The sequence below is a fragment of the Salvelinus fontinalis genome, chromosome 17 (assembly GCF_029448725.1).
Source record: "Salvelinus fontinalis isolate EN_2023a chromosome 17, ASM2944872v1, whole genome shotgun sequence".
Lineage (NCBI taxonomy): Eukaryota > Metazoa > Chordata > Actinopteri > Salmoniformes > Salmonidae > Salvelinus > Salvelinus fontinalis.
The window spans coordinates 20,418,814-20,432,266 of NC_074681.1; the positions used below are offsets into that span (position 1 = coordinate 20,418,814).

Consider the following 13,453-nt stretch of genomic DNA (forward strand, 5'->3'; position numbering starts at 1 on the left):
TGTGTTGTGATGGGCCGGGTCTAGTAGAGCTGTGTAGTGATGGGCCGGGTCTAGTAGAGCTGTGTTGTGATGGGCCGGGTCTAGTAGAGCTGTGTTGTGATGGGCCGGGTCTAGTAGAGCTGTGTAGTGATGGGCCGGGTCTAGTAGAGCTGTGTTGTGATGGGCCGGGTCTAGTAGAGCTGTGTTGTGATGGGCCGGGTCTAGTAGTGATGTGTTGTGATGGGCCGGGTCTAGTAGAGCTGTGTTGTGATGGGCCGGGTCTAGTAGTGTTGTGTTGTGATGGGCCGGGTCTAGTAGTGATGTGTTGTGATGGGCCGGGTCTAGTAGAGCTGTGTTGTGATGGGCCGGGTCTAGTAGAGCTGTGTTGTGATGGGCCGGGTCTAGTAGAGCTGTGTTGTGATGGGCCGGGTCTAGTAGAGCTGTGTTGTGATGGGCCGGGTCTAGTAGAGCTGTGTTGTGATGGGCCGGGTCTAGTAGAGCTGTGTTGTGATGGGCCGGGTCTAGTAGAGCTGTGTTGTGATGGGCCGGGTCTAGTAGAGCTGTGTTGTGATGGGCCGGGTCTAGTAGTGATGTGTTGTGATGGGCCGGGTCTAGTAGAGCTGTGTTGTGATGGGCCGGGTCTAGTAGAGCTGTGTTGTGATGGGCCGGGTCTAGTAGAGCTGTGTTGTGATGGGCCGGGTCTAGTAGAGCTGTGTTGTGATGGGTGTGTGGCTCTAGTAGAGCTGTGTTGTGATGGGCCGGGTCTAGTAGTGTTGTGTTGTGATGGGCCGGGTCTAGTAGTGCCGTGTAGTGATGGGCCGGGTCTAGTAGAGCTGTGCAGTGATGGGCCGGGTCTAGTAGAGCTGTGTTGTGATGGGACGGGTCTAGTAGAGCTGTGTTGTGATGGGCCGGGTCTAGTAGTGCTGTGTTGTGATGGGCCGGGTCTAGCAGAGCTGTGTTGTGATGGGCCGGGTCTAGTAGTGCTGTGTTGTGATGGGCCGGGTCTAGTAGAGCTGTGTTGTGATGGGCCGGGTCTAGTAGAGCTGTGTTGTGATGGGCCGGGTCTAGTAGAGCTGTGTAGTGATGGGCCGGGTCTAGTAGTGCTGTGTTGTGATGGGCCGGGTCTAGTAGAGCTGTGTTGTGATGGGCCGGGTCTAGTAGAGCTGTGTTGTGATGGGCCGGGTCTAGTAGAGCTGTGTTGTGATGGGCCGGGTCTAGTAGAGCTGTGTTGTGATGGGCCGGGTCTAGTAGTGCTGTGTTGTGATGGGCCGGGTCTAGTAGAGCTGTGTTGTGATGGGCCGGGTCTAGTAGAGCTGTGTTGTGATGGGCCGGGTCTAGTAGTGCTGTGTTGTGATGGGCCGGGTCTAGTAGAGCTGTGTTGTGATGGGCCGGGTCTAGTAGAGCTGTGTTGTGATGGGCCGGGTCTAGTAGAGCTGTGTAGTGATGGGCCGGGTCTAGTAGTGCTGTGTTGTGATGGGCCGGGTCTAGTAGAGCTGTGTTGTGATGGGCCGGGTCTAGTAGAGCTGTGTTGTGATGAGCCGGGTCTAGTAGTGCTGTGTTGTGATAGGCCGGGTCTAGTAGAGCTGTGTTGTGATGGGCCGGGTCTAGTAGAGCTGTGTTGTGATGGGCCGGGTCTAGTAGAGCTGTGTAGTGATGGGCCGGGTCTAGTAGTGCTGTGTTGTGATGGGCCGGGTCTAGTAGAGCTGTGTTGTGATGGGCCGGGTCTAGTAGAGCTGTGTTGTGATGGGCCGGGTCTAGTAGAGCTGTGTTGTGATGGGCCGGGTCTAGTAGAGCTGTGTTGTGATGGGCCGGGTCTAGTAGAGCTGTGTTGTGATGGGCCGGGTCTAGTAGAGCTGTGTTGTGATGGGCCGGGTCTAGTAGAGCTGTGTTGTGATGGGCCGGGTCTAGTAGAGCTGTGTAGTGATGGGCCGGGTCTAGTAGAGCTGTGTTGTGATGGGCCGGGTCTAGTAGAGCTGTGTTGTGATGGGCCGGGTCTAGTAGAGCTGTGTAGTGATGGGCCGGGTCTAGTAGAGCTGTGTTGTGATGGGCCGGGTCTAGTAGAGCTGTGTTGTGATGGGCCGGGTCTAGTAGTGATGTGTTGTGATGGGCCGGGTCTAGTAGAGCTGTGTTGTGATGGGCCGGGTCTAGTAGTGTTGTGTTGTGATGGGCCGGGTATAGTAGTGATGTGTTGTGATGGGCCGGGTCTAGTAGAGCTGTGTTGTGATGGGCCGGGTCTAGTAGAGCTGTGTTGTGATGGGCCGGGTCTAGTAGAGCTGTGTTGTGATGGGCCGGGTCTAGTAGAGCTGTGTTGTGATGGGCCGGGTCTAGTAGAGCTGTGTTGTGATGGGCCGGGTCTAGTAGAGCTGTGTTGTGATGGGCCGGGTCTAGTAGAGCTGTGTTGTGATGGGCCGGGTCTAGTAGAGCTGTGTTGTGATGGGCCGGGTCTAGTAGTGATGTGTTGTGATGGGCCGGGTCTAGTAGAGCTGTGTTGTGATGGGCCGGGTCTAGTAGAGCTGTGTTGTGATGGGCCGGGTCTAGTAGAGCTGTGTTGTGATGGGCCGGGTCTAGTAGAGCTGTGTTGTGATGGGTGTGTGGGTCTAGTAGAGCTGTGTTGTGATGGGCCGGGTCTAGTAGTGTTGTGTTGTGATGGGCCGGGTCTAGTAGTGCCGTGTAGTGATGGGCCGGGTCTAGTAGAGCTGTGTAGTGATGGGCCGGGTCTAGTAGAGCTGTGTTGTGATGGGACGGGTCTAGTAGAGCTGTGTTGTGATGGGCCGGGTCTAGTAGTGCTGTGTTGTGATGGGCCGGGTCTAGTAGAGCTGTGTTGTGATGGGCCGGGTCTAGTAGAGCTGTGTTGTGATGGGCCGGGTCTAGTAGAGCTGTGTAGTGATGGGCCGGGTCTAGTAGTGCTGTGTTGTGATGGGCCGGGTCTAGTAGAGCTGTGTTGTGATGGGGTGGTCTAGTAGAGCTGTGTTGTGATGGGCCGGGTCTAGTAGTGCTGTGTTGTGATGGGCCGGGTCTAGTAGAGCTGTGTTGTGATGGGCCGGGTCTAGTAGAGCTATGTTGTGATGGGCCGGGTCTAGTAGAGCTGTGTAGTGATGGGCCGGGTCTAGTAGTGCTGGCCGGGTCTAGTAGAGCTGTGTTGTGATGGGCCGGGTCTAGTAGAGCTGTGTTGTGATGGGCCGGGTCTAGTAGAGCTGTGTTGTGATGGGCCGGGTCTAGTAGAGCTGTGTTGTGATGGGCCGGGTCTAGTAGAGCTGTGTTGTGATGGGCCGGGTCTAGTAGAGCTGTGTTGTGATGGGCCGGGTCTAGTAGAGCTGTGTTGTGATGGGCCGGGTCTAGTAGAGCTGTGTAGTGATGGGCCGGGTCTAGTAGAGCTGTGTTGTGATGGGCCGGGTCTAGTAGAGCTGTGTTGTGATGGGCCGGGTCTAGTAGAGCTGTGTAGTGATGGGCCGGGTCTAGTAGAGCTGTGTTGTGATGGGCCGGGTCTAGTAGTGATGTGTTGTGATGGGCGGGGTCTAGTAGAGCTGTGTTGTGATGGGCCGGGTCTAGTAGTGTTGTGTTGTGATGGGCCGGGTCTAGTAGTGATGTGTTGTGATGGGCCGGGTCTAGTAGAGCTGTGTTGTGATGGGCCGGGTCTAGTAGAGCTGTGTTGTGATGGGCCGGGTCTAGTAGAGCTGTGTTGTGATGGGCCGGGTCTAGTAGAGCTGTGTTGTGATGGGCCGGGTCTAGTAGAGCTGTGTTGTGATGGGCCGGGTCTAGTAGAGCTGTGTTGTGATGGGCCGGGTCTAGTAGAGCTGTGTTGTGATGGGCCGGGTCTAGTAGAGCTGTGTTGTGATGGGCCGGGTCTAGTAGTGATGTGTTGTGATGGGCCGGGTCTAGTAGAGCTGTGTTGTGATGGGCCGGGTCTAGTAGAGCTGTGTTGTGATGGGCCGGGTCTAGTAGAGCTGTGTTGTGATGGGCCGGGTCTAGTAGAGCTGTGTTGTGATGGGTGTGTGGGTCTAGTAGAGCTGTGTTGTGATGGGCCGGGTCTAGTAGTGTTGTGTTGTGATGGGCCGGGTCTAGTAGTGCCGTGTAGTGATGGGCCGGGTCTAGTAGAGCTGTGTAGTGATGGGCCGGGTCTAGTAGAGCTGTGTTGTGATGGGACGGGTCTAGTAGTGTTGTGTTGTGATGGGACGGGTCTAGTAGTGATGTGTAGTGATGGGCCGGGTCTAGTAGAGCTGTGTAGTGATGGGCCGGGTCTAGTAGTGTTGTGTTGTGATGGGCCGGGTCTAGTAGTGATGTGTTGTGATGGGCCGGGTCTAGTAGTGTTGTGTTGTGATGGGCCGGGTCTAGTAGTGTTGTGTTGTGATGGGCCGGGTCTAGTAGTGATGTGTTGTGATGGGAAGGGTCTAGTAGTGATGTGTAGTGATGGGACGGGTCTAGTAGAGCTGTGTAGTGATGGGCCGGGTCTCGTAGTGATGTGTTGTGATGGGCCGGGTCTCGTAGTGATGTGTTGTGATGGGCCGGGTCTAGTAGTGTTGTGTTGTGATGGGCCGGGTCTAGTAGTGATGTGTTGTGATGGGCCGGGTCTAGTAGTGTTGTGTTGTGATGGGCCGGGTCTAGTAGTGCTGTGTTGTGATGGGCCGGGTCTAGTAGAGCTGTGTTGTGATGGGCCGGGTCTAGTAGAGCTGTGTTGTGATGGGCCGGGTCTAGTAGTGATGTGTTGTGATGGGCCGGGTCTAGTAGTGTTGTGTTGTGATGGGCCGGGTCTAGTAGTGCTGTGTTGTGATGGGCCGGGTCTAGTAGAGCTGTGTTGTGATGGGCCGGGTCTAGTAGTGATGTGTTGTGATGGGCCGGGTCTAGTAGTGATGTGTAGTGATGGGCCGGGTCTAGTAGTGTTGTGTAGTGATGGGCCGGGTCTAGTAGAGCTGTGTTGTGATGGGCCGGGTCTAGTAGAGCTGTGTTATGATGGGCCGGGTCTAGTAGTGATGTGTTGTGATGGGCCGGGTCTAGTAGTGATGTGTTGTGATGGGCCGGGTCTAGTAGTGATGTGTAGTGATGGGCCGGGTCTAGTAGAGCTGTGTTGTGATGGGCCGGGTCTAGTAGAGCTGTGTTGTGATGGGCCGGGTCTAGTAGTGATGTGTTGTGATGGGCCGGGTCTAGTAGTGATGTGTAGTGATGGGCCGGGTCTAGTTGTGATGTGTAGTGATGGGCCGGGTCTAGTAGTGTTGTGTTGTGATGGGCCGGGTCTAGTAGTGCTGTGTTGTGATGGGCCGGGTCTTGTAATGCTGTGTATGGGCCCGGTCTTGTAGAGCTGTGCTGTAATAAGCCGTGTCTGACTTTACTCTCCTGGGGATGGTGGAGGTACTGTTGTTTCAGAAAGTGGGGGTGGGGGGGGGGGGCGCTGCTGCTGGGGTGATGGGTGTGTGGGTCCCTGCCAAGTGTTGCATCCTTTAGGTCCTTAGCAAATGTTCTGACACTGACCTGATCAAGGTGTACATTGTCGTATAAGTGTTTGCATGTCAGAGTGGGATGGTGAGCCATTCTGACGTTGAACAGTGAGGCACAGCCGGCAGTCATCTGTTGATTTATTTTGTTGATCAACTGCCCTGGGAAGTATTTTCTTGGTAAGAGGTTGGACACAACTATATTGGTTGTTGGGAACATAGCCTGTGCCCACAGTGTTCTCACTGCCCCAGATACATTTTCACCTTCGGCGCGAAGGTCGTTTGTGTCAGTGTGGTTGATGATGTAGTCAGGAGTGTCAATCCTGGTCTGACTGAGTAGCTGCATTGCACTCTCAGTTGTAGGACACCAGAACTTATACACCTGGTGTCTAGGGAATCATCTTTCCTGGACCAAGAACTTCCCTTTTGAATCGATAAGGATTGCAGTTGTGGGTGAGTGTCTGGGTGGAGCAGACTGGGAGGTTGACCTGGGCTGGAGCAGCCATGCTGGTTTTGTTGGTCTCAGGTTCTGCCTGTGTTGTACCAAGCTGGTGGACATGTTCTCTAGATGCAGAGGACATAATGACTAGCTGCTAGTTGAGGGTGTCAATGTACCTCTCTCTGCACTAGCTCCTCTCTTGTTGTGCTCAGATGGTCTCTGAGATCATCATTTGTCTGACTCAGTTGGTCAATACTTCTTTCTAATTTAGCAGTAGATGCTCTTAGTTTCTGGACAGTGTCATCCTCTTGAAGCTTGTTCTCTCTGAGTTCTATGACGTCTGCTTCAACTAAAGAGAGGGTGTTGTGGAAATGTTGCATAGCAGGTGTTCTTGGTGTTGTAGAAATGTTATTGGTACTGTCTGCTGCAGGTTAGGTAGCTAGAGGGACACTGAGGGCTTCTTGCTGGGTCACAGAAGCTGTTGAGGTGTTGGGGCCTGCTTTTCTCCAGCATCTCCCTCCTTTACTTTTTCCTCAGTTTCTGAGATGAGTTCAGCTTCTACTTTTAGGGTAGTAAACACATTCTCTAAAGCCTGAAGGCTTGAATCATTGCCTTGTATGAATACAGTTCCATTATTGTAGAAGTTGACTGTTTGATATGTGTTGCTATGGTCAGCTTCTTCAAAAATGCTGATCTGACATCCTTGGCTGATGCCTCTCTTTTTTGAGAAAGGTAAATGGTTGCAAATAACCCTTTTCCATATTTGCTCTCCTTTGATATTAAATATTACATTTGCTCTTGTTTTGCAACTGGTAAGATCTGCAAACAGGCATTCATGGTTCTGTCCCATCATCAAACCTAGCGTTCTCCATCTGGATGTCTGGTGGGTAAACAATTTCCATAGAATTGCTGGTGATGTTGGCTACAATGTTGTAATATAAGCCTACCTTTTCCAAAACAGCTTGTTTCTTATATTATTGTCACTGGTGTCTTTAGAGAACTGTTTTACTTTGATGTCCTTTGTCTTCTGTCCTTTTTTGTCTTTCTACTGTGTTGTTAACTTGCTATTTTTTTGTATGGCTAGCTAGCTTATTTTAGGAGAGTCCCTAGCAACTGCTTAGCAACTGGTAAACAATCCAGCTAGCTAAGCTAACTGCACAATTTTATAAAAATAGATACTTTTTCACAAGCCCGATCTTCTAAATGTGTTGCTTGTTTTGTCTCCCATTCAGTCTTGCAGTTTTCTTTTGTTTTTCCCAATGTACCTCACTCTAAAAAACATGTAAATGGCAATATTTGGAGAAGCAATTTTTTTTCAAAAGCTCCTGCTGCTCAATTTGGAACTCTCTCCCTCGCTACACCACTCCTACCTCCCTCTCTCTCTCTCTACCTTCCATCCTCCTCCCTCCCCCTGTCTCTCTCTATACCACCCTCTGTCTCTCTCTCTCATCCTCCCTCCCTCTCTCTCTCTCTCCCTCTTCTCCCTCTGTCTTTCTACCCTCCCTCCATCTCTCTCTCTACCCCCCCTCTCTCTCTCATCCTCCCTCTCTCTACCCACTGACTTCCATCCCTCTCTCTCTAGCCTCCTCCCTCCCCCTCTCTCTTTACCCCTCTCTCTCTACTCTCATATCTTCCTCTCTCTCTCTACCCTCCTCTCTCTACCCTCCTCTCTCTCCCCTCTCTCGCTCTACCCTCCTCTCTCTCTCTCTCTCCTCTACCTCCTTCCTCTCTCTCTCTACTCTCCCCCTCCCCCCCCTCTCCCTCTCTCTCTTTCCCTCCCCCTTCACTTATAAAACAGTGCTTGCTTGTTGCACAGATACGTTATTCTTGTTTTGCGCCTAGCTCTGCACTGTTCCACGGGGAAAGGAGAGCGAGGGAAAGAGACAGAGAGGGGATGGGGGCGGGGGGGTTCTGCCTCTTTTGCCTTTCATGTGTCTGCAGAAGAGATAAGCAAAGAGATGTCAGCTGCAGTGGAGACAGAGATGACTCAATAAACACACACACGCACCCTAACAAGACAACTTCCCATAGCTCCCAGAGTATTGCTGTAACTTCAGCCTCTGTAGAGAAGTTGTTGTCCAGGAGCAGATACCATACTCCTGTGAATGAATCTCCCTCCCTCCCTCCCTCCCTCCCTCCCTCCCGTCCGTCCGTCCGTCCGTCCGTCCGTCCGTGTCTCTCACACACACACCATACACACATAAACACACACAGCCCACTCTCATTACGTAAACTACAGTCTAGTTTGGGCATGTCTCTCATTAAATACAGCGCCTGGATCAATCTCACCTTCCCTGCTCAGTCTCTCTTTTTCTCTCTACACCATATTAAGAACACCTTTTGAGTTGCACCCCTCACCCTTTTGCCTTCAGACCAGACTCAATTTGTTGTGGCATGGACTGTGCACAGTGTCAAAATCGTTCCACAGGGATGCTGGCCCATGTTGACTCCAATACGTCCCACAGTTGTGTCAAGTTGGCTGCATGTCCTGTGGGTAGTGGACCATTCTTGACACACACAGGAAACTGTTGAGCGGGAAAAACCCAGCAGTGTTGCAGTTCTTCACACAAACCAGTGCGCCTGGCACATACCCTGTTCAAAGGCACTTAAATATTTTGTCTTGCCCATTCATCCTCTGAATGGCACACATACACAAGCCATGTCTCAATTGTCTCAAGGCTTAAAAATCCTTCTTTAACCCGTCTCCTACCCTTCATCTACACTAATTGAAGTGGATTTAACAAGTGACATCAATAAACGATCATAGCTTTCACCTGGATTCACCAGTTCAGTCTATGTCATGGAAAGTGCAGGTGTTCTTAATGTTTTTTATACTCAGAGTATGTATCTTTGTCTGTAGACTCCTGAGGGACAAACATACTTGCAAACATAGCAGGCTCCCACTTACGCCAGACAGACTCTTGAAACAGGGACTGGTACATTCGTTAGACATGTTCATAGCAACAAGCTCCACTGGCAACCAAAAAAGGATGCATTTGATATGTTGTCCCTCTTGAGTTGTGTTGAGCTGCATATCTACAGCTGTCTCAGTGACTCAGTGTGATCATTGTTATCTCTGTCTCTATACACTGATACACTGTCACAGGTCTTATACAGAAATACCCCCCTACCAAATCCACACTCTGCTTTTGTCATGTTCTGTAGTACGCTTTTCTATCACACTGCTATAAGCCAGGGGGAGTCTGAAAGCCGCCGTGTGTGTGTGTGTTTTGTTTCATTTCCCTGCTGTGCGGTAGATGGGTGTAATCCCCTGCCGTTGTGGTCCCTCTGCTGGCTCCATGTCAAACAACTGTTTCTGATAAGGTGTGTGTGTGCGTTCAGTCTTGCATATATTTTTTTGTGTGAACACTTGTGTGTGGTTCTGCCCCTGACCCCATTTCAAATTCACCCAGTTTGTTATATGGGCCTTGTAAACGTTGTGAAGGGCTTTCAGCAGAATATGCTCAAGGTGAAAATGACTGGAAGAATATTAACAATGTGCCATGATAATAACGTGCTTTAGGAGACTGGGATAATAGTGTACAGTGAAGTGTGCAGAGAAAGAGAGATGGAGAGAAGGTAGAATGGGGATTTCAAGCTATATGCTCCAGGGACTCCTATTGTGTGTCGCTAGCTATATGCTCCAGGGACTCCTATTGTGTGTCGCTAGCTTTATGCTCCAGGGACTCCTATTGTGTGTCGCTAGCTTTATGCTCCAGGGACTCCTATTGTGTGTCGCTAGCTATATGCTCCAGGGACTCCTATTGTGTGTCGCTAGCTATATGTTCCAGGGACTCCTATTGTGTGTCGCTAGCTATATGCTCCAGGGACTCCTATTGTGTGTAGCTAGCTATATGCTCCAGGGACTCCTATTGTGTGTCGCTAGCTTTATGCTCCAGGGACTCCTATTGTGTGTCGCTAGCTTTATGCTCCAGGGACTCCTATTGTGTGTCGCTAGCTATATGCTTCACGGACTCCTATTGTGTGTCGCTAGCTTTATGCTCCAGGGACTCCTATTGTGTGTCGCTAGCTATATGCTCCAGGGACTCCTATTGTGTGTCGCTAGCTATATAGTCCAGGGACTCCTATTGTGTGTCGCTAGCTATATGCTCCAGGGACTCCTATTGTGTGTCGCTAGCTTTATGCTCCAGGGACTCCTATTGTGTGTCGCTAGCTATATGCTCCAGGGACTCCTATTGTGTGTCGCTAGCTATATGCTCCAGGGACTCCTATTGTGTGTCACTAGCTATATGCTCCAGGGACTCCTATTGTGTGTCGCTAGCTTTATGCTCCAGGGACTCCTATTGTGTGTCGCTAGCTATATGCTCCAGGGACTCCTATTGTGTGTCGCTAGCTTTATGCTCCAGGGACTCCTATTGTGTGTCGCTAGCTATATGCTCCAGGGACTCCTATTGTGTGTCGCTAGCTATATGCTCCAGGGACTCCTATTGTGTGTCGCTAGCTATATGCTCCAGGGACTCCTATTGTGTGTCGCTAGCTATATGCTCCAGGGACTCCTATTGTGTGTCGCTAGCTATATGCTCCAGGGACTCCTATTGTGTGTCGCTAGCTTTATGCTCCAGGGACTCCTATTGTGTGTCGCTAGCTTTATGCTCCAGGGACTCCTATTGTGTGTCGCTAGCTTTATGCTCCAGGGACTCCTATTGTGTGTCGCTAGCTTTATGCTCCAGGGACTCCTATTGTGTGTCGCTAGCTTTATGCTCCAGGGACTCCTATTGTGTGTCGCTAGCTTTATGCTCCAGGGACTCCTATTGTGTGTCGCTAGCTTTATGCTCCAGGGACTCCTATTGTGTGTCGCTAGCTATATGCTCCAGGGACTCCTATTGTGTGTCGCTAGCTATACGGGACTCGTTTCAGGAAACTGGGTGTATGTCGCGTGTCACTACTTCACAGGAGAGGCATTCGAATGTAAACATTTATTTTTTATCAAAATGTGTTTTTTGGGGCAGAATTGCCTTCTGGAACATGTGAACTTTCATGTGCCTTAATAACAAACGTGTATGCCATCTGTATATATTAATACAATTGTTAAATTACAAGCCTAGTTGGTTTAGCCACAGAAAAAGTCAGGAACCTTCCCGTTTGGCTGAGTTAATGGTTGGTCTGGACATTCTGAGAGATGAGTTTGGATTGGTCTGCCACGTAGCGCGCTTCTGTCTATAACATGAGCTGCTCAGTATGTGTAGGTAATCCTTTCTAATGCAACTTTTTTTAAGATATCATGAAGAACTGCAAAAGTGTTGCTAATGCTCTCCACTTTCTAGAGGACAGAGATTTGAAATCAGTGGAATGTCCAGTAGAAGCAGATTATAATAGCTAAGGAGATGGAGAAAATTCTGGCATTTGATTGCAAATATGCGGAGGGAGTGGAAAAGAGAACACACAGAAGGCTGTTGTATAAAACACTTGTCTCTGGATTACATCTTCAAACTAAAGGCAACCATGGCATCAGTGACAGAGAGGGAGAAGCGTTCACCCATGTATATGGGTAAGATAGTCTAACTAGCTACATTTTCAGATATTATATGTTTCTAATTTTGTCAGAAAGTTGTTTTCATTGCAAGTTAAAATGTAGAGTTAGCTAGCTAGCTAACGTTAGCTGGCTGGCTTGCTAGCTAACGTTATGTGTATGATCTGTGTCGTAATATTATTTGTATCTCAGAGCCATTTGCATTGCAAGTTATAGCATTGCAAGCTAGCTAACATTGAACCTAATTGGATAGCGTTAGCTATTTGCAGATTCATGTAGGGTCATAACGTTATGAGTTGGGATTATGGTTCATTGTTTAGCTAGCTACATGTCTAAACAAAATACTTGACTATGTAAGTAACCATTTCACTGTAATGTTTACACCTTCTCTATCCTGTGCATGTTACAAATAAACATTGATTTTATTTGATATAGTGTGTGTTTACCAGAGACGGTAATGTGAAGAACAACATGACCTGCACCAAAGTCAAATTAGGATATAACGTTAGGCCAACGAGACAGTGTCCAAGTTAAAAAATTCTCTGGTAGAATGCCCTGCTTTGATTTTGTCACTCACAACCGTAAGCTATTTTCTGTGATTAACTCACCATTAACTTGTAAATAATGATCTTGTTGTGAGTTTATTTTCCTGTAATAATTAATACAAAATTAGCTAAAGTTAAGAATGTTGTCAGCTATATGATATGGTCATTATTTGAACTGGCTAGCCAGCTAACTTAATGTTATCTATCCAGCTAACAAGCTAGAAACAAACCAACACATTGTTTAGAAAGTTGCTTTTAGTTGCCTGGTTTGATAGATTGACAGATACTAAATAGTTTTTTAAACGGATGGGTTTATTGGTGTTAAAATACACCAGTTTTGCTATTTTGGACCACCAGGTTGCTGATGTCATACAGCCTGTTGTTTTTATGTTAATACTTTTTCATAATGACAACGACAAGTTTGATGTTAGATGACAATAGAATGTTCTCAATGTCATGACGACAACTGTCTATAGACATGTCGATAGACGTAGTATAAACCAGCCTCTTTGGTTGTTTAGTGCACTACTCACTCTGTTTAGCACATGGCCTCATATGAATCCTTAAAGAGATGGGTGGGGCTAAGGCTTAAGAGGGTGTGATTGGTGCTGAATGGGTGTAAACAAAATTGCTCTCCAGTAGGTGCAAAACATTCAAGGGCCATTTTCGCAAAAGTGCTGTTACAAGTTTATCAACTTCCAAAGCAGAATTACTTCCCCATTGTTCCTCAACTGTAGTGTATGATGTACCATTTTCTAGCACTGAGTCTCTACTTTTATCCAATGTAAAAAATAATAATAATAATTACATAAGACCGAATCGAGCCGGTCGGTCACATATGCTCCAGGGACTCCTATTGTGTGTAGCTAGCTATATGCTCTTGGGACTCCTATTGTGTGTAGCTAGATTTATGCTACAGGGGCTCCTATTGTGTGTAGCTAGATATATCCCATTAAGCTGGCTGTGGGAACATAGATTTTTCATGGCAGAAAGGAACCAGTAATGGAAAATCTCTCTTGTATCCGTTTTCATGGTAGTTTTAATCAGTTTAATGATGAGTAAATATAGATTTGATTTATGAATGTATCATTAATTAACCCATAGCAATGGCTCTTTTTATTCTCGCTCTCTCTCCCCCTCTCTCTCTCGCTCTCTCTCGCTTATCCTCTCTCTCTCTCGCTCTCTCTCGCTTATCCTCTCTCTCACTTTTTCATTCTCCCCATCTCTCTCTTTCTCCCTCTCTCAGGTGCCCTCCAGATAGAGAACAGTGAGGAGTTAGACCAGGGAAAGTATGAGTGTGTGGCCACTAACTCTCAGGGAGTGCGCTACTCTTCCCCGGCCAACCTGTATGTACGAGGTAGGAACTTACCACGGCTATAAGAACACACACACACAAACACACACGTGCATTATAACACACACACCTGTCACACAGCTGAAACAGCTGTCACCATTATACAATGTATTAAGTGGTGTTAAGTCCTAGTTTATCTACATGTTTTTTGTTATTTATTTTCTTCCTATTTACTAACCAAACCTATCCACCAAGTGAAACACCAGTTGGTGACCGAAG

At 48.6% G+C, this 13,453-nt stretch overlaps 1 protein-coding gene across 5 annotated transcripts in view; it reads left to right on the forward strand.

Annotated features, from left to right (window-relative positions):
* Positions 1–13,453, forward strand: part of LOC129813934 (receptor-type tyrosine-protein phosphatase S-like) — a 120,600-nt gene that overhangs the window by 56,065 nt on the left and 51,082 nt on the right. For all 5 annotated transcript variants that reach the window (XM_055866581.1, XM_055866579.1, XM_055866578.1 and 2 more), the window contains exon 7: positions 13,127–13,237. In XM_055866581.1, the coding sequence (XP_055722556.1) occupies positions 13,127–13,237 (111 nt within the window). The remainder of the gene's footprint in view (positions 1–13,126; positions 13,238–13,453) is intronic.